The sequence below is a fragment of the Typopeltis vanoorti genome, chromosome 11, assembly GCF_054136105.1.
Source record: "Typopeltis vanoorti isolate ZY-2024b chromosome 11, IOZ_Tvanoo_1.0, whole genome shotgun sequence".
Classification (NCBI taxonomy): Eukaryota; Metazoa; Arthropoda; class Arachnida; order Uropygi; family Thelyphonidae; genus Typopeltis; species Typopeltis vanoorti.
Window position 1 is genome coordinate 86806238 of NC_143559.1, and position 26952 is coordinate 86833189.

Here is a 26952-nt window from a genome sequence, read left to right on the forward strand (position 1 = left end):
CATCAATCGTGCAAAGAGCAGCATCAGGCACAAACTTTGTTTGCTCACACTTGGATAAAGGATTAAACTAAATTTATTATAGTCTAACCAAGTGAAAAATAAACTTTCAATGAACTTTCAACAATAGTATGAAGCCAGAAAATATTAAAAGAAAGGCTTTGATTACATGGATGCTGGAAGGGAATTTGAGAACAGAAATGAACTGTATGCAAGAGATGCTTTCATTTGAATGAGGAAGGATGTACATCTGGAGAGACGTTGTTCTGCGAAGAAGTTAGGGGGAAACTAGAATTATCAAGCTGGATGGTAGCAGGGATGACCTCTTGTGGGAATAGCAGCTTGGGAGAAGGGGAAATACATTGTTGAATGCTAAATACAGTTGAGTCTGGAGGGAATAATGATATTTATAGAAACAGTGACAATGTATTGATGATTCTTTATACTAATGCTAGGAGTATCCAGAATAAAAGAGATGAATTGGTGGCACTGATAACCTGAGCCTGTCTGACGAATATTGTGATCACTGAGACATGGTTTACATAAAATTATATACTGACAGGATTAGAAGGAGCAGGGTATAGCATTTTTTGGCAGGTTAGGAAGGGCAGTTGCAGTGGTGGAGTAGTCATCATCATCACAAAATATGGGCTCACTGTCCGTTGGTGTCTGATGCCCCCCCCCCCACCATATTCTTCACCTTTCTTTGTCCAGTGCACAGGAAGACACTTATTTCTGTACACCCATTCCTCACCAGTTCTTTATGTCATCTATCTATTCTCTCTCTATGGTCTACCTCTTCTGTTTACACCATCCATAATACCAAACATGAATGTCTTTATCTTCTGATCCTCACTCATTCTGCAGATGTGACCAAATAATTGCAGCTTTGTTTTATAATCTTCTGCATTAGATTCTCCTTTGGTTGTATCTTCCAATAGAGCTCTTCATTTGTGACTTTCTATACACATCCTATTCTTAGAATCATCCTGTAACAAGTTCTTTCAAATGCCAAAATTATTTTTCTTGATTCCTTATTTATTACCCATGTTTCAGATCCATACAGTACACTGCTAAAGATGCATGTTTCCAGTACTCTTAGTTTTGTTTGCAGGCTGATCACTTTACTTTTCCAGATGTTATCCATGGCCTTCAGATTTGTTCTTCTCTTTGCAATCCTGATTTTCAAGTTGTGTCCTCTCAGAGTGGAGGATTTAGAGGACAGTGCCACTAATGGTTTTAAGATCATATGGTGAGGAGGTGGGTAGGACAGGATATTTAGTGGGATGTTGCTATAAGCCAGGGAGCATAGATAGTGAAGAGTAGGAAATGTTTAGGCAGTTGAGCTTGGTGAGTGCAGAAAGAATGATTGTTATGGGAGATTTTAACTACAGTAGTATAAATTGGGAAGAAAAAACTGCATGTAGTAGAAGTATGGAATTTATGGAATTCTCATGGGATTAGGAATACAAGATTCAAGAGTTTTGGATTTTGTTATAGCATCAGAAGATTATAACTGAGATGACATCTCTGCCCAAGTCAAAACATATAGTGGCTATGTGGTTTTGACTTGGAAGATGAATAGACATGCAGGAGTATCAAAGAGAAAGGAATACGTGTATTTATAAGACAGGTGATTATAATAATCTTAGAAATCAGCTTGGAACAGTTTCATTGATTGAGAAATTAAAAGGATGAAATATCATCAGTGCTTAGAGCTGGTGAAGGAATATTTATTAGCAGAAATGGCACGTTATATAATGAGTGAAAAGAGAACACATTGTGGGGTAAAGTGGATGACAAACAATATCAAATGGGAACTGCAGGTAAAAAAGATGTCATGGATGAGATAGATGTAAAGAAAGAGGGGTGAAGAGCAGGTGCATGAAGAATATAACTCAGTCAGGAGAGTGACTAGTATGGTAAGGAAGGCACAACTGGAATATGAAAAGAGATTTGCCCTGAGATCCAAAGAAAATCCTAAGGAATTCTTTCTTTATGTGGCCATTGGGAGGAGGAGGAATGATTGTGGAAGAAAAATTCTCTTAACAATTCCTATGACTACATCAGAGCCTAAGTGCTGTTTTTCAACATTAAAGAGAATAAAAACATTTCTGAGGAGCACTATGAATCAGGATAGGTTAAATGCACTTGAGATGATTTCAACAGAGAAAAGAATTCTTCAACAGTCACACAAACATCAAGGAAAAAGTTATTGACTTTTTTGCTCAAAACAAAACAAGAATGGATTTTATTTTTAACAATATCAAAATTATGGTAAAAATTTTATTTTAAAATTTTTTCCATAATTTTGATATTTTATCCAAACACGTATAGTACTTACAGTGTATACATGTATGTATATTTCAAAAGTTGCAGCACCCCCACAATTTCAATCCATGAGCCATCACTGGACCTGTGTTTTCTAGGGTGGACCTCCCACAATCAGTCTCGTGACTCCATAGACGACTTGAATAATAATAATATTTGTTATATAAAACTGGTCATATACATTTTATTTATTTTTTATATATTTGTCCAATAAATTTATTATTATTATTATTATTATTCAGGCCTCCATGGAGTCAAAAGACTCATCGTAGGTAGTCCTTTCTAAGAAACACTCATCAAGGGAGGTCCCTCCTAGGAAACACAAAGTCTATCATACCATTCCTTGAACGCATTGACCGTTCCTGCTCTCACCCCTTCATCACTCAATGCATTCCATGGTTCACCCACCCTCCATGCAAAGAAACCACCCCTCACCCTCTTGCTCAGTTTCCTTTCGTAACTTCCAGGGATGGCCCCTTGTCATGACTCCTTCCCACTGTTCAACTAAGCGAAAGAACTCCCCAGTGTGAACCCTGTAGCCACCTCTCAACAGTTTAAAAGTCTCAATCATATCACCTCTCCTCCTTCTATCCACCAAACTCTGCAGTCCACACTCCTTCAGCCGATCCTCATTACTAACATTGTACAGTCCTGACAATATCTTTGTTATCCGCCTTTGTACCCTTTCCACAGTTAATTTATTCCCTTCAAATCCTGGGGGAACAGATCTGTGAACAATAGTCTAAGTGTGGTCTGATTAGAGTCTTATACAATGGAATGATAACCCTTTTATCTCTGCAGGTCAGTGTCCTTCTCATTATTGCAGCAATCCTCTGTGTTACCTTCACTACCTTTGCAATATGTCCCCTAAATATCAAGTTTCTATCAATCATCAACCCCAGATCTCTTGTCTCTCCTACTTCCTCCAGTTTAACTCCTCCCATAGGGTATGCAGCGTCCCATCGATGTGTAATAAACCTCAAGACCTTACATTTTGCTGCATTAAACTGATACCCCCATTCATTTGCCCATCTATCTAGCTTATTCAAATCCTCTTGCAGGACTACTACATCTGCACTATTACTAATAACCCTCCCCAGCTTCGCATCATCCGCAAACAACTGAATATCCCCTTTCAATCCACGGACAATGTCATTGATACAAAGGTTAAACAATATAGGTACCAGTACTGAGCCCTGTGGAACCCCACTTCTAACCTTCTGCCTCTTTGATATTGCTCCACCATACACAACTCTCAGATACCTATCGGACAGCCAATCCTGAATCCAGTTGACCAATCTGACATCCAGACCCATGTGCAGCAACTTGAATATCAGCTTATCATGTGGCACCCTGTCAAATGCCTTCGCTAAGTCTAAGAAAATGGCAGTATATGCCTTTACCCTCATCCAATGCTCTTGTAACTTTATTATAAAAGGTTAGCATATTGCTAAAACAAGAGCGCCCCTTCACAAATCCATGTTGACTCTCACAGATAACATTACCCTCATCTTCCCAATGCTGTATACGGTCCCTCACTACTTTCTCCTAGATCTTACTAACTACTGATGACACACAAACTGGCCTATAATTAGACACTTCCAGTCTGCTATCGCCCTTATGCAATGACACTATCTTGCCTTCCTTCCATTCCATGCTTGAAAAACTGCGTTATATACTTTGTTATATAATTTGCTGTTCTTATTCCAAAAACAAGAGCCTGTGTAGCTCAGTGGATGTGGCGTTTGCACACCACCGTGCTAGGCCGCACGAAGGAAGTCTTGGTTTCGAGTCTAGTCGGCGACTAGAGGAAATTTTTCTAAGCCTTTTTTCGACCGGTCCCGAGTTAGTCGATCTCTGGCACGGGCAAGCAGGTTTTTCCTCCCGGAAACTCGGGTTTTTCGCCCTGTAAACTCAAGAAAATCGACCGTAGAACCCACATTATTTCAGACATTAAATATATTGTGTTAGGGTTAGAGACCACGAGATGGCGGCACATTTGAGCCGTCTCTCTTCACTGCGTACCGCTTAATTAGTGATAGACTTGGGCCATCTGTCTCTGATTGGGTACCAGTGGAGATTGAACTGCCCACTCAGTCTCCAAAAGTTAGATAGGGCTAAATGGCCTCGTCTACTCCCGTATATACGGGAATAAAAAGGCGTTAGCTGATTTTTTTTTTTTTTTTTTTTTTTATTCCAAAAACATTATCACATTATGAAGTAAAAATATTAAGTAATAATTGTTTTAATTTTCACATCATTTTAATTTTCCAATTTTTTCTGCTAGCAAAGAATGAGTACCAGCAGGGGTGAATTTTCCATGCTTGTTATGCTTGCTGCACAAGCTTAGTTATTACTTGAGAAAGAAGTAATATTTATTTGTTAATAAATGCATGCATATATAAGCATTCCATTGAGGCTTTTATTTTTGTAGACAGAAGATGTCTTAAGCTTGCACAGCAATAATTGAACTTTGTATTGTGTATTCAAAGGCCGATGCTTACTCGTCTAGTCAAAGCTACCTTCGGTTGCTCGGTTGTGGGAGCTTTCAGGTTCTTGCTGCAGCACTCTGATTTCATGCCCATGCATAGCCATTTCTGCTCCCTTCACGTCTTCTTAAACACAGTCAAAGTAGCTCTAGCCAGTGAGCTTCAGCCAGCTTTTAGAAGTGTGCGTGTTGCTTTGGAAAATTAAGTTACAACCAACTTTTTATGACGATGTTATTGACCAGTTCATAAAGAACTGTAGGGTAGAATTTGTATTCAAGTAGCTAAATTGAAAAAGATAGAATATCATTTGTAAAATAAATGTTGTGTTTGTATGATTAAATGTACATAAATTTCTAAATATATAGTTTTAAATGGTCAGTAATTCATTATTCCGATAATCCGACTTCAATCAAACCTCTCACTCCCTGAATGATAACAAGAGCATGCGTGAATTCCAAGACCAGCATTCGTCCCTGAGCACCAGCACCTATTGTTTTACAAAAAAAACATTTATCATCATCATCATCAAATTCCTGCCATGTACCCTCAAGGGGTGTACAGGATATGATAGTACTACATGAAAAAATTACATCATTACTAACTTCCTATCTACAATTTTCCTCCAAATCAGTCTGTTACTTGTCAAGACTCCAACATTATCAGATCTTATATTTCTATTGTCTAAGGCACTTTGTACCGTATCAATACACCTATATCTTGGTCTTCCTCTGGGTCGTTTTCCTGCCAACCTGGCAGAGAACACTTGTTTTGCTAATCTTTCCTCTCCCATTCTATTTAAGTGACCATACCATCTGAGATTAGCTCTGCTAACGCATTCCTGGATGCTGACAATGTCAAGTTCTTTCCTAATATCCTCATTTTTAATATGATATTGCCATTGATGCCATCTGTTCACGCCTCTAATCTTTCTCAGGACTCTCATATCTGCGGTCTCTAGTCTTTGGTCAAGTGTTTTACTTCTGACCCAGCTCTCAGATCCATAAGTTAAAATTGTTTTGAACACAGTCTTGTATACAGCTAATTTAGTGTTCCGACTAATTTCTTTCTTATTCCATATGAATTTATTCAGTTGACTTCCCACCATACCAGCTTTGCTGATTCTGTTGTCTATTACTATATTTAGTTTACCATCTTCAGTAAAAATTGTGCCTAAGTAGCTGAAATGTTTTACTTGTTCCACAGGTTCTCCATTCACAACACAGTTGACATTTTCAATGATTCTGCCTATTTTCATTGTCTTTGTCTTTTTATTGCTGACCTTCATACCATATCTATTACAACAGCTATTCAATTTAGTCAGAGAATCTTGCAGACTTGTAGTGGATTTATTTAGAAGTATAACATCATCTGCATAAAGCAAAGAGCTGACATTAACATCTCCAATTTTGATATTAGGTTTAATACCACATTCCTTCATAATGTGATCCATATAGATAATGAATAACAGAGGGGATAATGTACATCCTTGTCTCACACCAGATTTAACATTAAACCATTTTCCTGTACTTCCTTCAATTCTAACTGCTGACTCACAACTCAAATAAATACTAAGTATTGCTTGATATAATGCCCCATTGACACCATATAACTGCAGCGTATTGAATAGCTTCTCTCTTGGCACCTTGTCATATGCCTTTTCCAAATCGACAAAACTTAAATACAGATCTTTGTTATATTCCCATGTTTTCTCGACTATTTGTCGTAAAGTGAAGATCTGATCCTGACAGCCTCTATTTGGCCTGAATCCAGCTTGTTCTTCACCAAGCTTTTCTTCCACAATTCTTCTCAACCGTTTCTCAAGTATACTTGCATAGATCTTGCCAGGAACACTCAGTAGGGAAATACCTCTGTAATTCTCACATTCAGTTTTATTTCCCTTTTTATATATGGGTACTATGAGAGCTCTACTCCAATCATCGGGAATTCGTCCCTCTGTCCAGGCTTTCTGAACTATGCAGTGCAGCCACTGTAAGACTCTTATACCACCATACTTCAGCATTTCTGGTCGAATATCATCTACTCCTGCTGCCTTTCCACATTTCAAGCCTTTGATGGCTTTTTCTACTTCAAGTATGGATATGTATTCCTGACTGCATGCCTGGTCAGTGTTTTTTATCACTGTGCTGTCATCACTGCTTGTTTCATTTAGCAGTTTTTCAAAGTAATTACTCCATACTTCAAGGATATCTTTTTCTCCTGTTTTCATTTCACCAAAAAAAATTTATGTATGTGTAAATATTGTTATATTGTATCTAAACATATATATAATGTATATAAGAATTAAACAAAAGTAAACAATAAAGATATAAAAAAAAAATCTGAGAGAAATGGAGGAAAAAGAAGATAAGATTATCAGTATGAATGTATGAGCCAGCTTATGTGCAGAGTAGCAAATTTTTTTGAATTTGCATGCTCGTCAGGCTTAAATATTGATGATTTGTCTCCAGGTGCTCTAGTTTTATTATCTAGAAACCAATCCTTTTATATGATAGAACAAGAAGCCATCCCTGGAAGTGAAAAAAAGGAAGTAGTGAATAAGGTAAGTTCTTTTGCATGGAGAGTGATAGAAGCATGGAATGCAATACCTGAGAGGGTAAAAGTACAAATGGTGAATGAGTTTAAAGGGTGGTATAATAGACTGTGTGTTGACTATCGTTGGCTTCCCACAATGAATCCTGTGACTTCATTTGAGATCAAGAAAATAATAATAATGACTTTTGGTATTGTTGTTACATACAAGTTTAATATATATTAAGAACTTAAGCAGGTTAGTGGCATTTATACCTTTGCCATCCTAGACTGATTTATCTTTTTGTGGAAGGCTAACATTAATAGTAATAATTATTATTATGTGTATCAAAGATCTGAAATATCAAAATGCAATAAATTATTTGCAGCAATAATATATAGGATATTTTTATTTCAGTTTCTACAGTGCAGAAGTAGTATGTGTTCTCAAATTTTTACACAAGAAGGGAATCGTTTATAGGTAAGTGTATAATATTTAACTTGTTTTCTATATTAAGAACAAAATATTTTAATTGTAAATAGTATGTATAATGTATTTGCATAATAATATTATATATATATACAAACACACACACTCAGTAGTGAACAAATTAATGTGAACTCGCATTTTAAAGAAAAATGTGACTCCAGCTTTACCTAATAATTTGTGATCGTCTGTTCCTAATACGTTCATTAAGTCTAAGACACAGTATGATGAGCTGTGTGTGTGTGTGTGTGATAAAAGGACCTGCCAGATGAGTCTTTGACTCCATGAGGTCTTGGGGTAATAATAATAATAAGTTCATTAAGTCACTTAGGCATGAACTCTACCAATGTTGAACACATTTTTCTTATTTCTGCATCCCGAAACCATATCTTTATAACGGATTGTATTAAGTTATAACCTTTGTATCACAATTTAATTTTCCAAGTCTCTTTTTTACTATGGCCAACAAATTTTTATTAGGTTAATGCCAGAAGTTACCTTGCCACTGAAGCAATTGGGTGATTTTTGAGAAACTCTCACTTTTTTTGAAATGTGGCATGGAGAAATTGGATGAAGAAAACGTGCACTGTAGAAATTGGATGAAGAGTTTTTTTTTTTTTTTTGTCTTTCTGGATTTGTGGGACCACTCTTTTCTCCAATATTTTTATGTATTGGTCATTTTTCATCATACTGTCAATAGGCACAAGTGATCATGGACCATCATATGTAAAACAACCACAGAATATCTTTTTAACTGAGTGTTTAGCAGCTTGTTGAAGGTAGGCAGGAGAAGTCTTCTAAGCCACTGATTTACAAACATAGGATATGCACTCACCTTGGACAAAGAAATGGCTCTCGTCTGAGAATACAACCTTCTTCCACTTCTCAATGGCTCAATCTTTTTACACTTTTGCCCACTAGAGCCTATTTTTCTGCATAGCCTTTATCAGCTGTTGTTTCTTTTTTGGTCTATAGGCAGTCCTCCCTACTTCCAAAAATCTTCAATGGACTGTCATGCTAGGAACATTAATCCCACTAGTTGCCAAGTCTCTATTTAAGTCTACAGCAGACAATCTTGGATTCATTTTGCTTTTGCTAACTAGTAAACGATCTTGAGTAAGTGTGGTTTTGCTCACATTTTCTGTTAGGAGAAAAGGTATCTGTCTCCCTAAACCTCTTTAAAATTGCATTAATAGTACCCAAACCAATACCACACTCACTGGCAATTTTTCTTCGAGTCTTGAATGTGTTCTGAGAAAGAGTACATATTTTTGAACACTTTCTTGGAGATGTGTATATTTTATAGCTACACAAAATGAATAAAACACTACAAATGTCAATTTGTTTTAAATATTAAAAACACACAACACTATTAATAAACATCATAGAGACAGTTAAAACATGCAGCACTCAACCAAAATAGTAAACCAAAATTATCATGAACTGAAACAAAAACCAAAAACTTTATGAAAATTCAAATTGTTCAGATTAATTTGTTCACTACTGTGTATGTGAGAGAGATCTCAAAGGCTTTCTTGTTTGTGAGACATGTAATTAATATTTGACTGATTAAGCTGAGGAAACACAAATTAGAGTAAACTATTTTGTTTATTGTTTAAAACAAAATTATTGGACTTCTCTTTTCTTTCTGACTTTTGTGCACCAGATAATTTTGTCCTGCTCTCACAGACTTCATGCACAAAAGTCAGAAAGAAAGAAAAGTGATACCCAATAAACACTGGAAATATAGTAATTGGCATCGACTGGAGAGGATTTAATTTCATTATATGTCCACCTTAAATACCTAAATAACATTAATTATCTAAAATAGAAAGCTATATACTTCCTTCCCAAGAGGCTAAATAATTGCTTCTTGAATCAGTCCTTGTAACAAACAAAGGGAGACCACTGAAAGATGACATTTACCTTTAAGAATAAAGAGCATTGAAAACTTTAAAAAAGCTATATAAAGAGTGTGTGAGCAGAGGAATGAGAACCAGGGTTTTTGCATGGATAGTTGTGAATGATTGGAATGCATTGCTGACAATGTGCTGTCTGCAGAGAATTTGAATGTGATGTGTTTAAGGTGCAGTATGATGAGCTGTGTGTATGACAAAATGGACCTCCTAGATGATACCGTGACTCTATTGGATCTTGGGATAATACTGTAATATTGTGTTTAATGTCGATACTATGCTGTGCCAGAACAGACTTTTGAGGTTTCACATATTCAATGTAATACCGATGTTCATTAATTCTTTTTTCCACAGAATGGCCTGTTTGCCCCAAGTATGTCATACATTCACAAGGAATCTGGTAAACACCAGATAACAATAGAGGTGACAGTTTGTCTTCTGTAGATGGTAACAGATGATATTTTGTTGTTGTTGGGAATAAAGGTCCCACATATTTTCCTATCAACAAAATCTTGTCTGATTTTCTAAATTTCAGATTCTTATCCACCATCACCCCAAGATTTCTTATTTCTTCCATCTCCAACAATATATCCCCACCAAGAGTAAATTCTACATCTCATATTTGTTTTACAAATTTTAAAACCTTACTTTTGCAACATTGAACTTGCATCCCCACTCCCATGCCCATTCACTCAATCTATTCAAGTCTTATAAGGCCAAAACATTTGCTCTACTCCTCATAGTTCTCCCCAACTTTGCATCATCTGAAAACAATTGAATATCTCCATCCAAATCTTTCCCAATATCATTAACATACAGGTTAAACAGTAGTGGCCCTAAAGCAGACCTCTGAGGCACACCATTAGTGACTTTCTTCTTCTGGGATGTTGTCCACCATACACGACTTGTTGATACCTATCAGACAGCCAATCTCCAATCCAATGTACTAGTCTAATATCCAACCCTAACTGCTCTACTCGTGGAAAGGCTTAGACGTTGGTTATGCATTTTTTAATAAATAATTTAAGGAATTTACAATGTCAACCAGGATATACATTAAAATAAATTTTAATATACTTCAATATTTTGGCAACGTCATGGTGCCATTTTCAAGAAACTTAAGAACAAGACACATGCATGCAGGCACAGCACACATTAAGTGAGGAAGAAGCAGGAAGCTATTATTTCTCCTAGAGTCCTGATGGTGCCCACTAGCAGGCAATGTTGGTATTCTTGGGCGATTGGGCTGAAGGTCTTTGATGTAGGTCAGCCCAGGGCTGACCATCCCCTCCACCCCTCCCTAGCTATGCCTCTGCACTTATGTGAACAATCTTAGTCAATGCAACCATTTCATTTTCCTTCTTTCTGTTATTTCTAGCATTCGTATACAAACGTAACAGTTCATTCCTGAATCTCTAATAAGTTTCATTGATACTACTTATTAGATGTTACTTCTCCATACTTTCCTCAAGCTGTTTCTTTTTCTCCTTACTTTCCCAGAACCCTCTTCAAATCCAACTGTTTTCCCTACATCCCAGGTCATCCCCTTCCCTTTTTGTCTGTATCCAGGATGAAACACACATGCACATTCACATCCTCTTGGAGCATCAATCTTTCTCGCTCTGCTCTGTGTTCTCCTATCCACCTTGAGTCTCCCCATTTTCCTGTCTTGCACACTTTCTCATTCTATACACTTATGCTAACTACTTCTTCATTCATAAGCAGCACTTCAGTCTCTCCTTCCTTACTGTCCTGCTCTATCACATCACTTCTTACTAGCTCATATTTATTCTCTGCACTCATTACGCTCACACCAAAATGACTCACTAAAATCATTTAAATTCAGCCCATCACTCTTATGCAATTCAGTTCTTTCTTTAAATTCATTCCACACATTAACAAACTGCACTCCTTTCTCTTCACACATTTCTGTTAATATATACTGTATTTTTCCATGTATAAGTCTATACTTTTTCTAAAATTTTTAGATGAAAAATTGGGGGTCGTCTTATACACGGGGGGGGGGCAACCGGTTGAGAGACCTGCGATTGCCATGGTGAAACTGCTAGTACCTTGTCTCTGTGAACAGGCTTACGCCAGTCACTAGCCTTTGTTAACTCTATCGATTGACACCATTAACGACTAATTCTGAATAAACCAATCAGAACTCTGAAAGCATTCATTCGTCTGCAACTCATCGTTGGGGTAAGTTAATGCATTAACAATATTTTGTGCATTAGCCCATGAAAATGTTCAAAAATAAAAAATGATTGTCATATTCTTCAATATGACAGTCGTTATTATGTATCTTTAAAATATTACCTAATTACTAAATATACCTTGAATATTTAAAAAAAAATATATCAAATGTGTTCTGTTTTATGTTTAAAATATTGATTTCTTAATTTTGGTTTTGAAAAAGTAGGGTTCATCTTATACATAGGGCGTCTTATACATCGAAAAATATGGTAATTCATAATTCTTGCTCTCCACCTCATCTCATCACTGTTATACCTGGACAACACACTGACTACTTTTCCTATCACATTATTATTTTTTTTTTTATCCTTCTCAACAACTTCCTGATATCCAATCTTACATTCTCCTTTTTCCCAGTCAAGTCATTTGTTCCTACCACCACTACCAGCTCCTTTACTCAGTTAGTTCTCATATCCATATGAATAGAATGAATAGAAATCATTCTATTCATTTTATCTCCAGGAAAACAAACATTGTGCATATTCTCATTTACCACACCTCTAATGATCAAATTGCTATATAACGATACTCATGGGTCTTTCATTACCATTTTCATACCAGCATCATTTGTTTTCGTCTTCTTCACTCTTCTATACATATCTACGATTCTCTTCATTTCACTCTGCACCCCTCCTCATTTGTTGCCTCATCTTCACCAATGCATCCTTTTTGCACTATCATTCACCCTCACTATTTTAATGCCAGTCACACACACACACTTGTTCACTGTCAGTCCTGCTCATCACCTTACAGTTAACTGCATTCCGTTTTACAATGTCATTATTGTCTACTTTATCATTAATTTTACTGTTTTTTAACATTGTATAAATGATCACCCGCCTTATCGTCAATCAACTTTTTTTCTTTGCTATCTCCTATGTGGGAATGGGTACTTGGGAGAAGGGGGACGACATCAGATAACACTGAGTGCCCAGTGGAGTCTAGAGGATATAATGCTGGGTATAGAAACAACGGCATTTATATGCCATATACTAATACTAATACTAATGCCAGGAGTATCTGGAATAAGGGAGAGGAATTGGTGGCGCAGATAGCATCAGCCTGGCCAAATATTATCGAGATCACTGAGACATGGTTGACAGAAGAGGATATAATAACAGGAATAGAAGTCGCTGGGTACAGCATTTTTCGGCAGATAGGAAGGGAAAGCGTGGTGGTAGAGTACTGCTTATGATAAGTGACGACCTATGTTCTCTAAGAGTGGTCTTGCCCACCTCTACCTCACATATGATGTGAGGTAGAGGTGGGCAAGACAGGATATTTAGTGGGGGTGTTGCTACAGACCCAGGCATACAGAGGGTGGGGACCAGGAAATGTTTAGATAGTTGAGTTTGGCAAGTGCAAGAAGAATGATTATGGGAGATTTTAACTACAGTAGTATAAACTGAGGAGAGGAAGATGCATGTAGCAATAAGGGAATGGAATGGAATTTCTAGAATTCTTGAGAGACAAATGTCTTAGGGAACATGTAATAGAGGGAACAAGAGGTTCAAAAATTTTGGATTTGGTTGTAGCATCAGAAGAGTTGATAATAACTGAGATGACATCTCTCCCACCAGTTGGAGAGAGTGACCATATGGTTTTGACTTGGAAAATGAATAGACATGCAGGAGTATCAAGAGATGGGAACGTATGTGGAATTATAAGGCAGGTGATTATAATAGTCTAAGACATCAACTTGGGGAAGTTTCATGGAGGGAGGAATTGGAAGGATGAGATATCATTAGTGCGTGGGAAATTATGAAAGAATATTTGTTAGCAGCAATGGTAAGTTGTATACCACGAGTGAAGAAGAGGACACAATTTGGAGTAAAGTGGATGACAAACAATATTAAACAGGAATTGCATGCAAAAAAGAGGCTATGGAAGAGATATAAGGAGACAGGAGAAGAGAAGATGCATGAAGAATATAAGACACAGGCCAGAAGAGTGACTAGTATGGTAAGGAAGACGAAACTGGAATATGAAAGGAGATTAGCTCTGAGATCCAAAGAAAATCCTAGGGAATTTTTTTTAGATATGTGGCCAGTAGGAGGAGAAATGACTGTGGAAGAATGATATTGTGGAATAAAAATGGAAATAGAGTGACTGATGTAGCAGACATAGTAGAATTGTTCAATGAACACTTTATTGGAATATTTCATCCTGGAGGAGTCAGTTTTAATGCTAGAGGGATAGGGCAGGTTCAAGGTTTAGAGGTACAGGAGGAGAGTGTGTTTCAAATACTGAGTACTCTGGATGTCAGTAAAGCTGTGGGACTGGATGGTATTTCACCACGAGTTTTGAGAGAATGTGCTAGGGAACTGACAGTGCCTTTGACCTGGCTTTTCAATGAAAGTCTAGCTGCTGGAAAGGTGCCCATGGAATGGAAGGAAGGTAAGATAGTGCCATTGCATAAGGGCGGTGGCAGACTGGAAGTGTCTAATTATAGACCAGTTTGTGTCTCATCAGTAGTTAGTAAGATCTTGGAGAAAGTAGTGAAGGACCATATACAGCATTGGGAAGATGAGGGTAATGTTATCTGTGAGAGTCAACATGGATTTGTGAAGGGGCGCTCTTGTTTTAGCAATATGCTAGCCTTTTATGATAAAGTTACAAGAGCATTACAAGAGATAAGGGAAAGGCATATACTGCCATTTTCTTAGACTTAGCGAAGGCATTTGACAGGGTGCCACATGATAAGCTGATATTTAAGTTGCAGCTCATGGGTCTGAATGTCAGATTGGTCAACTGGATTCAGGATTTGCTGCCTGATAGGTATCAGAGAGTTGAGTATGGTGGGGCAGTTTCAAGGAAGCAGAGGGTTATAAGTGGGGTCCCACAGGGCTCAGTACTGGGACCTATATTGTTTAACCTTTATATCAATGACATTGTCAGTGGATTGAAAGGGGATATTCAGTTGTTTGCAGATGATGCGAAGCTGGGAAGGATTATTAGTAATAGTGCAGATGCAGCAGCCCTGCAAGAGGATTTGAATAAGCTAGATAGATAGGCAAATGAATGGGGGTATCAGTTTAATGCAGCAAAATGTAAGGTCTTGAGGTTTGGTACACATCGATGGGATGCTGCATACTCTATGAGAGGGGTTAAACTGGAGGAAGCAGGGGAGACGAGAGATCTGGGGGTTGATGATTGATAGAAACCTGAAATTTAGGGGACATATTGCAAAGGTGGTGAAGGTAACAGAGGATTGCTGCAATTATGAGAAGGACACTGACCTGCAGAGATAAAAGGGTTATCATTCCATTGTATAAGTCTCTGATCAGACCACACTTAGACTATTGTTCTCAGATTTGGTCCTCAGGATTTGAAGGGGATAAATTAACCGTGGAAAGGGTACAAAGACAGATGACAGAGATGGTTTCAGGACTGTACAATTTTGGTTGTAAGGATCGGCTGAGGGAATATGGACTGCAGAGTTTGGTGGATAGAGGAGGGAGAGGTGATATGATTGAGACTTTTAAACAGTTGAGAGGTGGTTACAGGGTTGACACTGGGGAGTTCTTTCGCTTGGTTGAACAGTGGGAATGAGTGATGACAAGAGGCCATCTCTGGAAGTTACAAAAGAAACTGTGAGCAAGAGGGTGAGGAGTAGTTTCTTTGCATGGAGGGTGGTTGAACCATGGAATGCATTGCCTGATGGAGTGGTGAGAGCGAGAATGGTCAATGAGTTTAAGGAGTGATAGACTTTGACGTTTAAGGTATGATAGACTTTGTGTTTCTTAGGAAGGACCTCTCACAATGAGTCTTTTGACTCCATGGAGGCCTGAATAATAATAATAATATATATATATGACTGTTATTCTTAATCTCTTCCAGTTAGATTTGAATTCTGTAGCTCAATACCTGGATAAATGTTAGCAAAATTGTGTTCAAGTTTGTTTCACAATCATATGCAGCTAGCTACAGCTTTAAGTCTGCATACTGCACTGAAGATTTTTTTTTACCTCTCTAAAAGCATAACGGAAAAAATAAAAATTGGTAATTATTTTTATTTTTTTATTTAGATCCCACTCAGAAAAAGTTTTTCTGTAAACCTATAGTACATTTGTATGGGATTTTTTACATTCATACCATAGGTTAAGGAATTTTTTTTAACATTTTTTTTTTAATTTTATATATTTTTTGGTGTTTATAATTTATTTTTACTTAATCTGGAAATCCTGCTCCAGAAACAAAACAGAACTTTTTTCAAGCCACTTCAGGACTTCAGTAAGCAGGGCAGTGGACTTGCACTGGACAATGAAATGCACCTCCCACATAAGGAAGATTATTATTATGGATATCTCCATGGAGTCAGTAGACTCATCGTGGGAGACCCAAACCAGCAAAACAATATCTGTCATATCTCTTCTTGAATTCATTTACAGACGAAGAGCGTACAACTAAGTCAGGCAATGAATTCCGCTCATTCACCACTCTCCAGGAAAAAAACTTCGTTCTGACACCCTTGTTAACCACACTCTTCTTTAATTTCCAGGGATGACCTCTTGTTCTTCCATCACTATCATACAGCTGAAACATTTCCCCTGCATCAATCCTATAAAAACCTTTCAGTAATTTAAATGTTTCTATCATATCCCCTCTTCTCCACCTATCAACCAACCTCTGCAATCCACAAGCACTCAATCTATCAATGTAGGAGCATTTTTTACATCACTCACCAACTTGGTCACTCTTCTCTGAACCCTCTCCACAGCTTCCTCATCTCCAAGGAATCCAGGTGACCAGACCTGAGTACAGTAATTCAAATGTGGAAGTATCAACGCTTTATAAAGGGGAATAATAACCTATTTATCTCTGGATGTCAGTGTGTTCCTCAACAACCAAGTAATCCTATGTGCAATCTTGGACACCTTAGTAATGTGTCCAGTGAGCTTCATCTCCCTATCTACCAACACCCCTAAGTCCCTAGCCTCATCAATCTCTTGGAGTACTGTTCCATCAATGTAGTACACAGCTGGTAATCATTTAATCCCAAAATGCATAACTTTACTCATTTCCACATTGAACTGACATCCATTACCTTTTGCACATTCTACCAGCTTATTTAAATCATCCTGCAAACTTTCAACATCAGCTTGATTTTTTATTACGCTACCCAACTTTGCATCATCAGCAAACAACTGAATATCTCCCTTTAAGCCATTTCCTATATCATTTATATACAAATTAAACAACAATGGCACAGAGCCCAGAGGCACACCACTGGTCACCTGCCTCATCCTGGACTCGGCTCCTCCATACACCACCTTCTGGTATCTTTCCCTGAGCCATTCTCCTATACATATCACCAATTTAGTATCCATTCCCATCTGCTCCAATTTGTGTAACAGTGTTCCATAGGGTATCCTGTCAAAAGCCTTAGCAAAATCCAGAAGTACCACTGTGTAGCCAGTTCTATGTCCAACTCAGATGTCATTCTATTATGAAAAGTTAATAGATTGCTAAGGCAGGACTACCTTTAACAAAACCATGTTGGCCTCTATAGAGTATCATATCCTGATCCACCCATTCTTGAATTTTGTCTTTAACCAACTTTTCCAATACTTTTACCACTACTCCTGAGATGGTGATTGGTCTTTAATTAACTACCGCAGTTTTAGAGCCACCCTTATGCAAAGGAACAAGTTTGCATAACTTCCACTCCCTAGGGACCATACCAGAGTTCAAACTTAAATTAAATATCCAAGTAAGAGGGTTGACAATTAGTTTGCATATTCACACAACACCTGAGCTGATATTCCATCTAAGCCTACAGCAGTCTTTGCATTTAAATTTTACAATATATTAAATACCTCTGATTCTTTAGCTTCAATTCTTGCATTAGTTATTGCTACAGGTATAGAGATATCCTCACTTGGGTGATAGACTTTTGAACAGTGATCACTCAGTAACTCGACTATTACATCTGATTTTGTCACCTCAATACCATCAGTACCCACTAAAATTATCCTTCCGAAGTCATTCTTTCTCTTACTTGCTACATAGTGGAAGACCTCTTTGGGATTACCCTTGATCTCTTTGGCTAAGGTCTTCTCATAATCTGATTTAGCTTTTCTTACTATGCTGGTAACCTTCCTAGCTTGAGCCTTGTACTGCTGACGGGCGTACTGATCGCCTTTCTCCTTGTAAATACTCCATAACATTTTCTTTTTTTGCAGATCAAGCTTGATACTACTGCTCATCCATCTAACGCCTGCTTTGTTTGACTTCCTGACCATAGGGACACAATCTGATATTGCTTTCCTCAGATACCCGCTGATTTTATCCCATGCACTGCTAACATCTTTCCCCTGCAATATATTCTGCCATCACAAACTGCAGCATCACAAACATCTTTGCTAAGGGTGGGATTTAAACCTGCATCCTGTTGGTTGGAGAGTGGATATACTAACCACTCAACCAACCTGACCAGCCTGGATGGCCAAGTGAATTCCAAATGTGACAGTTGTTTAGTAGTTTTTGATAGTGTCTAGACTTTATCAACCAGGGTTCCACAAGAGAGCGTGATGGAAAAAAATAAATAAATAACATACATATATATACATATATAGAAGTACTTGAGTTTATTATACATTAAAGATATCAAGAAATTACATATTTGGTTTTAATCCTTTTCCCAAGGAAACAAAATAATATTTTGTGTGTTAAATATATTCATGTCTAAGCTACTTCTATATAGAGGCTAATGACTTCATACCACTTGCCTTAGTAAGTATCCCATTATGAAAGCACCCTCCACCCTTTCAGACGTGTATAATGCTATGCATAATGGGAAGGGCCACTGACCAGACCGGTTTCGACCTTTATCGAGGACTCATCAATGGGAGCCAGACCCGGGAGAGATACTGAGATTTGAAGTAATCAGAAGTCATATATATCTCATATACAAGTAGCCAAAAGGTGCTAGACCTACTTCAACCTAGGTATCTCTCCCTGCTCTGGCTCCCACTGATGAGACCTTGATAAAGGTTGAAACCAGTCTGGGTAGTGGCCCTTCCCATTATGCATAGCATTATACACCCCAAAGGGAGATGTGCTTTGTATTATGGCATACATACTAAGGCAAGTGATGTGAAGTCATTAGCCTCTACATACAAGTAGCTTAGACACGAATATATTTCATGTGCAAAACATTGTTTTGCTTCCTTGGGAAAAGGATTAAAACCAAGTATATAATTTCTTGGTATCTTTAATATATATATTATTATTACTTATTACTTAACATCTCCAGATAGTCCGAAGACTCACCGGGGGAGGGCACCTACTCTACATCTCTCCATCTCCACCAATCGTAACTACCTTCATCATCTACACCAACGCCATCTACTGCCACCCACCACTAGCATTTTCACAGACAATCACAAACATCTCTTTTATCTTGTAGTGTTGAGGGTTTATTAATCATCGGACCTCAAGCCATTCACAGGATAAGGTGGTCAGCCCTACGCTCTAGTGTATCCTATGTCCGTAGTCTTGGGTTCTCAAAGCCGATTTGCTTGCTTTGCGGTATGAAAAACCCTACTGTCCACGCCCAAGACTGGCTAACTTGGCTGTGGATGAGGAGGATCCTTCAGCTCCTCACGTCATTGACGGGAATCGAACCTAGGACACTCCTTCCTCAGCCATATGGTTGCAAAGCGCACAGCCACTAGGCTAACCTCACAGACGTGTGTGTGTATATATATACAGAACTGGTGCTAGGGTCTTTGCCGCCTGCATGCAATTTCTATCTAAGCACCCCTGTAACGATCTGGGCGTGTGTGGTTCTTTGACGATAATAAAAATTTAACTTATTTGAAATTTCTTAAATAAATTTTGACAGAACAGCCATATGTTGGTTAGCTAAATGTAATGAACCTAGGGTGTTGACTAGGCAGAATAATCGTTAAAAACCCAAATATTCAAAAAACTTAAGTTAAATCAAATTTTGACAAAGCCACTTCACTTTAATCGTTGAACATAATTGAATAGAATCGTTGAATACAGGATTATAGCCTTCTCACCGACCCAAATTGCTAACAAAATTAAAATGAATTTTAATTAAAGAAGAGCCTGTTTAACTCAGTAGAAGTGGCTTTGCACTCTTCAGTGCTTGACCGCATGACGAAAGGCATTCGAATCTAGTCGCCAAATAGAGGAACTTTTTCTAAGCCTCTTCTCGACCGGTTCCAGAGTTAGTCGATCTCTGGCACAGGCTAGCAGGTTTTTTAATCCCATAAACTCGAGAAAATTGGCTGTCGAACCCACACTATTTTCAGAAATTAAATATGTTGTGTTAGGCTTAGGGACCACTAGATGGCAGCACTTACTAGCCACCTTCTTCACTGCATGCCGAGCCTTCGGCCAGCTATCTCTGATTGGCTACCAGTGTAAATTGAACTGCCCACTCAGTCTCCAAAAGTTAGATAGGTCAAAAAAAACGGCTTTGCCTACTCCCTATACAGGCACAAAAAGGCATTAGCTGATTTTTAAAACTTACTAAATTCTTTGTAACTTGTAAAAATTTTTTAATAATTTTTATAATGGAACAATCTTTTAGGAAAATAAAAGAAACTCAAGTTAGATGAGAAAATAAGAAAAGAATTCAGAAATAATTAGAACATTTAATATAAGTATTCAAAAAATAACATCTTTACAGAATAACAGAAAATAAATTAAATTACATAAATATACTTGAAATTTTTTAATTAATATTTTAGGGTTGTTGATGTCATATTCACAAAATTAGAAATAATGGTCTTAACATCTAATTCCGCACATATATCGTTTTCAACGACAAACTAACAAGCTTTTTTGTGACATACTTGTTCTTAAGTAGGTTTTAATCAATTTCAACTTGAAAAAGGAATGTTCAATGCTCGCTAAACTAACAGGTAAGGTTAATAGTATTATTAAAGCAATTGAAAAAATTAGGAAAAGATAAATTATAGGACACAGTAAAATTAAAAATATCGAAAGGGTTTTGAATATATAAATTATCCTTCCGAAAAATAACCCGGAAAACACATAACTCGTCATCTGGTTCTATTGCATTTACCTCTTTATTGTCGCTGTCCTTCCAGAGAATATCGAAATCTTTACAATTTTTTCGTAAATCTTCGTTATTAATTTGTAGTAATCTATACAAGAAATTGAAATTATCATAATATGTTTTTAGTTGTTCAAAGCGTTCTATTAACGAACACATTGCAACGTCTAGAAATGTATAAAACACATTCACCCTAAATTTATCTTCTGGCGATTGTGGCGTTTCGTCATGATGCTCGTAGTCAAATTGTCGTGTCTTCTTTCGTCGTCGAATTTCCATACCAGTTTTAAATTCTTGTTCTCAGTTCTTTTGTCTTTTTTAGAACTTCTTTGAAATTTGTATCTGATCAATACTTTTGAAAGAATATTTTTAAGTTTTCAATAGATTGTAAAGCAAGTGTAATGTTCATATTTTTGTCTTGAAGCATTTTACTCACAGGGTTTATTCTGTTAAATAAATCATGTCAAGTTATAAGAGAGCAAATAAATTTGTAGTCCTTTATTTTAGCACATAATATTTGTGCTTCATTCTGAGTTGTTATTATTATTACCACCACAAGACCTCATGGAATCGAAGACTCATCTCACACCCACCTTATTTAACCTTCTTACACGTGGAATACATTTAGACATTGCATCTACTAAACAGTTTTGAAAATCCCCCAAGCTGCATTGATCTCTTTTCCAGCTAACTCCTCATTGCACGCTACACCCGCAAGCTGACTCCTCAGCTCTTCATAATCACCCCCCCCCCTTGTAGTTCCACATATACCCTTTTCTCACAGAGGTCCTTGCACTGCTGGCAACTACCCCGGTAATGACCTCATTGTCACTCTCACCAATTGGTGGATGATTTGACACCTCATTTATAATTACATCCTCTGATGAGATGACCAAATCCAAGACCCTTAATCCTCTTGTGCCCTCTGTTACATACTGTCTGAGGTAGTTACCCATCAAAAAATCAAGAAACTCATTTTCTTTACTTTCAGTTGCTATCTCATCATTCCAGTCTATATTGCCATAATTAAAATCACCCATTATGTTCATCCTTTTCTTATTTACTTGGGTAATTTGATTGTACATTTCATTATCACCACCATCCACATTACCTGGTCTATAACAACATCCCACCAAGTATTTGATTCCATTCACCTCTATCTCACACCATACTGCCTCAAAACCACTGGTACTATTTTCCTCTTGCATCTCTACCTTGTATGGACATAACTCTATCATCAATAGCACTCCCCCCCCTCCCTTTTTACCTCTTCTGTCCTCACGAAACACATCTTACCCTTCCATCTCTATTCCTATCAGGATGTCATCCTCTTCCAACCATGTCTCACTTATTCCTACAATTTTTGGGTGAACAGACGCAATTACTACAACCATTTCATATGTCTTGTTTCTTATACTTCTAGCATTTGTATACAAACACAACAGCTCATTTCTGGATATACAGCTAGTTCCACTGATACCACTCACTCGATGTGATCTCTCCATGCTCGACTGGGGCCATTTCCCTTTTTACTTGTTCATTTTAGAACCATCTTCAATTCCAACTGTTTCTTCTTGATCCCAGGTCATCCCATTCCTTTAATGTCTGCACTTGCTCTCACATCCTCTTGGAGCATCCACCTTTCTCATGCTGTGCACCCTGAGCCTCCCCATTTACCTGCTCCTCTTGCATACCCATTCTCTCATTTTCTATACTCATAGCACTCACTTCCCCATTCATATCCACCTCTTCAATCTCTCCTGCTCATCCACATTTCTCCCCTCTCGATCTTATTCATTCTCTCTATTCACTTCTGTACTTTCCAGCAGCTGTCTCCCCAAGCGACTCGCACCATAACCACTCAAATGCAGTCCATCGCTCCCATACAGCTCACTTCGTCCCTCAAACTCATTCCACACATTAACAAACTGTACTCCCATCTCCTCACACATTTCAGCCAGCATATCATTCATAATCCTTGTTCTCTGCCTCATTTCACCACAGTCATACCTAGGCAACATGCTACGTACCCTTCCTGTCACACTATTCTCATTTATCCTTCTAAGCAGCCTCCTGATATCCATTCTGACACACTCTTTGACCTCTCTCAAATTATTCGTACCTATTAATACTATTAACTCTTTTGCTCGCTCCTGCATCATATGCAATGCCTCAATCACACTACTCATTTTAGTGCCTGGAAAACATACCATGTGCATTTTATCCTCCAGCACACCTTTTAATAAGGGAGTCACCATACAATGCCACTCGCTCATCTTTCTTTAACTCTTTCATGCCATCATTATTTATTTTAATAGTTTTTAGCCGAATTTTTTTAATTTCATTCTGCACCCATTTCAACTTCCGAATCTTGTGGCATATTCTCTCTCTATCATTCAATCTTTTTAACTCTCGACCCCCTCTGCTCACTTTCACTCTCATTCATCCTTCTTTGTTTCCGTGCTTTTGGTCCAACTTTCGTATCATTCTTCCCATTTTCACACTCATTCATCTTTCTTTGTATCTGTACTTTCAGTCCAACATGCGTCGCACTTTCGCTATTATCCATTCTTTCGATTTTTTTTACTTTCGATTTCTGCATCACGCCATTTCTAGTTTAATTCGTTTTCTCAATTTTATTTCCTTCTGCCACTCTCACCTCACTTTCATCCCTTTTAACATCCATTAACGTTTTCAAATCGCTCTTTTTCTTTTTTACTGATTTTTTAACATTTCTTCACCGCTCTTTCTCACCATCCTTCTCATTCAAACGTGCACTCATTTTCCCTGCTCCAATTTCGCTAGTAACAATTTCATATTTGTATTCGTCAATTCCTTGTTCAGATCGCACTTCGCACACACCCTCATTCCATCCTCGCCAAATATCCAAAATCATTTATGTAATCGAAAGAATACATATAACAGACCTCACACTTAACGAAAAGACTGAAATCTAAATTAAAGTCATGGAATGACAATGCCGCCGATATTTTTTGCAGGTTACTAAGTCTAATAATAACGATTTCGAAATTAAGTTTTGGCAAAAAAAATCCCCCACAATAATAAAACCGCTAGAACACAACTTTTACAGCCTCTCTTACTCAAACAATTACACATATATATTTAATTATTCCTAGAAAACTTATCCCAATCAGGAGCTCTTCTTATACATGTCACTGGGCTTGACTCACGAGCGCCCCCTTTATTTTCTTTATTAAAATATTCATTATTTAAAATTTCAAAATGTGCATTGTAAATTTCTCCTAACTGATATCGTAGAGGGCAGATTGCATTCATTTTACTTTCCCATCACGTTTCAATGTTAAATTTTTTACAAACTTTAAAAGGATTGCCCAACGTTTGTAAGAGAATGAAAAGAAATTGTATATTTCTTGAATAATTGCAAAGAAACTAATTGTATCTGCATTCACTTTGGCTGCATCGTTAATGATTAAATTTAGAGTATGAGCAGCATATGACACGTAAAAAAGCTCGAGGATTTTTGTTCAAAAGCAAATTTTGGAGGCGATATGTTTTTCCTTTCATATTTGTCCCATTGTCATACCCTTGAACTCGTATGTCTTCAATGGGAATGTTCCATTTTTCCAGTTGTTCCATTATTGTTGCACATAAACCACGTCCTGTGGAGTCTGATATATCTGCAAAACCTAAAAAGTTTTCCCTGATCTTTAAAACTCCATTGTCACAAGAAACAAAGCGAATAATAATGATCATTTGTTCTGTTTTACTTGCATCAGGTGTGCAGTCTAAAATTGTGGAATAATATTTAGATTTTCGAATTGATAATAAAATTGTATCCCTGATTACATTACTTAAGTTTCCAATATTTCATTTTGACTGTCTTTACTCAAATAGTATACTCTATTGTTTTGTTGCAGGCCCCTTTCAACATGATTTTCCATAACAGGATCAAACTTCGCAAACACTTCGACTAATTTTAAAAAATTGCCATTATTCCTTTCATATAATTTATCAGATGATCTGCAAAAAGCTTAATTTTGGCTACCAAGGAATTTTATAATTTTAATCAAGCATTCTAAAACACTCCTCCAATGTTTCTTTTCCATTTCATACATGCTTTGAGTCTGGCAATCAATAGTAGTTTTGTTTATTAAATTTTATCAAGTTCCTTCCATTTTAAGAAATGTTTCATCTGAGTTAAACTAGTCTCATGTCTATGCAAAGTTATACTTACATTTCTTCAATCATTATAACCTTCTACAAGACTACTTGATTCGGTAGGTGCAAAAAGTTTGCAACGAAAGCAAAAAACAGAATTTAAAGTTTTGGAATAAATGAGCCATGTTCTTGGCATGAGCTCCACGTTTTCCAATTTTCTATTATAATATGTGTCACCAAATTTACGAACATATGTATCTCTGGGATATATTATATTTTTCTTTTGAACAGGCCCCATTTCAATTGAAACAACTTGTAATTTTTCATTAATATTTCCCCATTCACCTGGATCTTCTAAATTTGCAGAGACTAACAATGTGTTAGTTTCGTGGTCAACTACAACTAAATCTTCTCCTAACTGTTTTTCCACTTAAATCATGTATCTTGTTATCTTGTTCAATAGTTGCAATAGTACTTTCATGCAAACTGGATGATGTGCACGGTTTTCAACTCTGATTTCTGATGTATCGAGTTGGTTAATATTTTAACAAATTTATTAAGAGCCCCAGTTTGTTTCTTAATATCTAGTTCTTTTGCAGCATGACGCTTATGATTTTGTGCACCGGATAACCTTTTTTTAATTTTTGATTCCATTTCTGTTTTATACCCACAAGAAATTATTACACAACACGACACAGAGACGAAATAATAGTTCGCCCTGCACTACTGGCAGTAGCCTACTGAGATGCATACCATATGACTGGTTAACTAGCAACAAATGTTTTACATGAAAATTCGTTTCTGCGCATAAAAACTGTTCACCGTTTCACTTTAGATAGACTGCAGTTGACACATCATTCTGCAGGCAAGCATTTAGCCTGCTCTTGCTGCAAAATTGTAAACAGCTGGCTGATCAAAGAGGCAGCAATATACTATTTTAAAAATTTTTATTTGGTGTATCTGGCCTTATTTATTTTAATATTAATCATTCTAAAAATATTTTGTTTTTATGATAAAAATTTTTTTCTTAATAATGAACTTATGAACTGTGCCTGGGTGGCGCCGCCTTTTTGTAGCGTTGCCCGCATGCACTGCATGCCCACTCCTGCCGGCACTGTGTATATATAATTATTAATATGGAGACAATTTTTATGTAGGAGTTTCTTGAGACCTAGAAATTATTCCAGAGAAAGGCTGATCTAGAGAGAAGGAGAAAGTTAAATTTCAAAATTCAATGCTTTATTAAAATTTTCCAAAGATTTTAACAAATGCAAATATTTTCATTCCTTCATCGTGTGGTGCTATTTATTATATTGTGTGTGGCTTTCCATCATATTTTGTTATATTTCTCAGGATTTGCCATATAATTCTGTTTTCAAGAGTTGAAAATATATTTGCTTTAGACAAGAAGTGAAATTGCCAACTCAAGAAAAAAATTGCAGAATGTTGTTGGCTTAAATGTTGTTTTATATAAAAGCAAAAATGGAAAGTATGTTATTTGTGTACCATTGTGGTTAACAGTATATTGCACAACTGATAATGAATTGTAGTATCTTTGAAGGTGTTTCTTCATTAGCTAATAAAATGCTATTAGGGATTAAAACAATTATACTAGCAATGAAACTCTCATAAAATCTTTAAATATAAGACAGAATAAATATTCAATAGACTTTTCGTCTATAGCAGGCACTTAGTTTTGGTGACTGAGTCCTCAATCATAGTCTGGAGGCAGTGTCATGAAGGTAACTG

General features: G+C 37.0%; 1 protein-coding gene across 6 annotated transcripts in view; it reads left to right on the top strand.

The window, feature by feature from the left end:
• LOC150101827 (putative protein kinase C delta type homolog) overlaps positions 1 to 26952 on the top strand; it is a 270938-nt gene that overhangs the window by 168063 nt on the left and 75923 nt on the right. For all 6 annotated transcript variants that reach the window (XM_090400070.1, XM_090400072.1, XM_090400071.1 and 3 more), the window contains one exon: positions 7765 to 7827. In XM_090400070.1, the coding sequence (XP_090256196.1) occupies positions 7765 to 7827 (63 nt within the window). The remainder of the gene's footprint in view (positions 1 to 7764; positions 7828 to 26952) is intronic.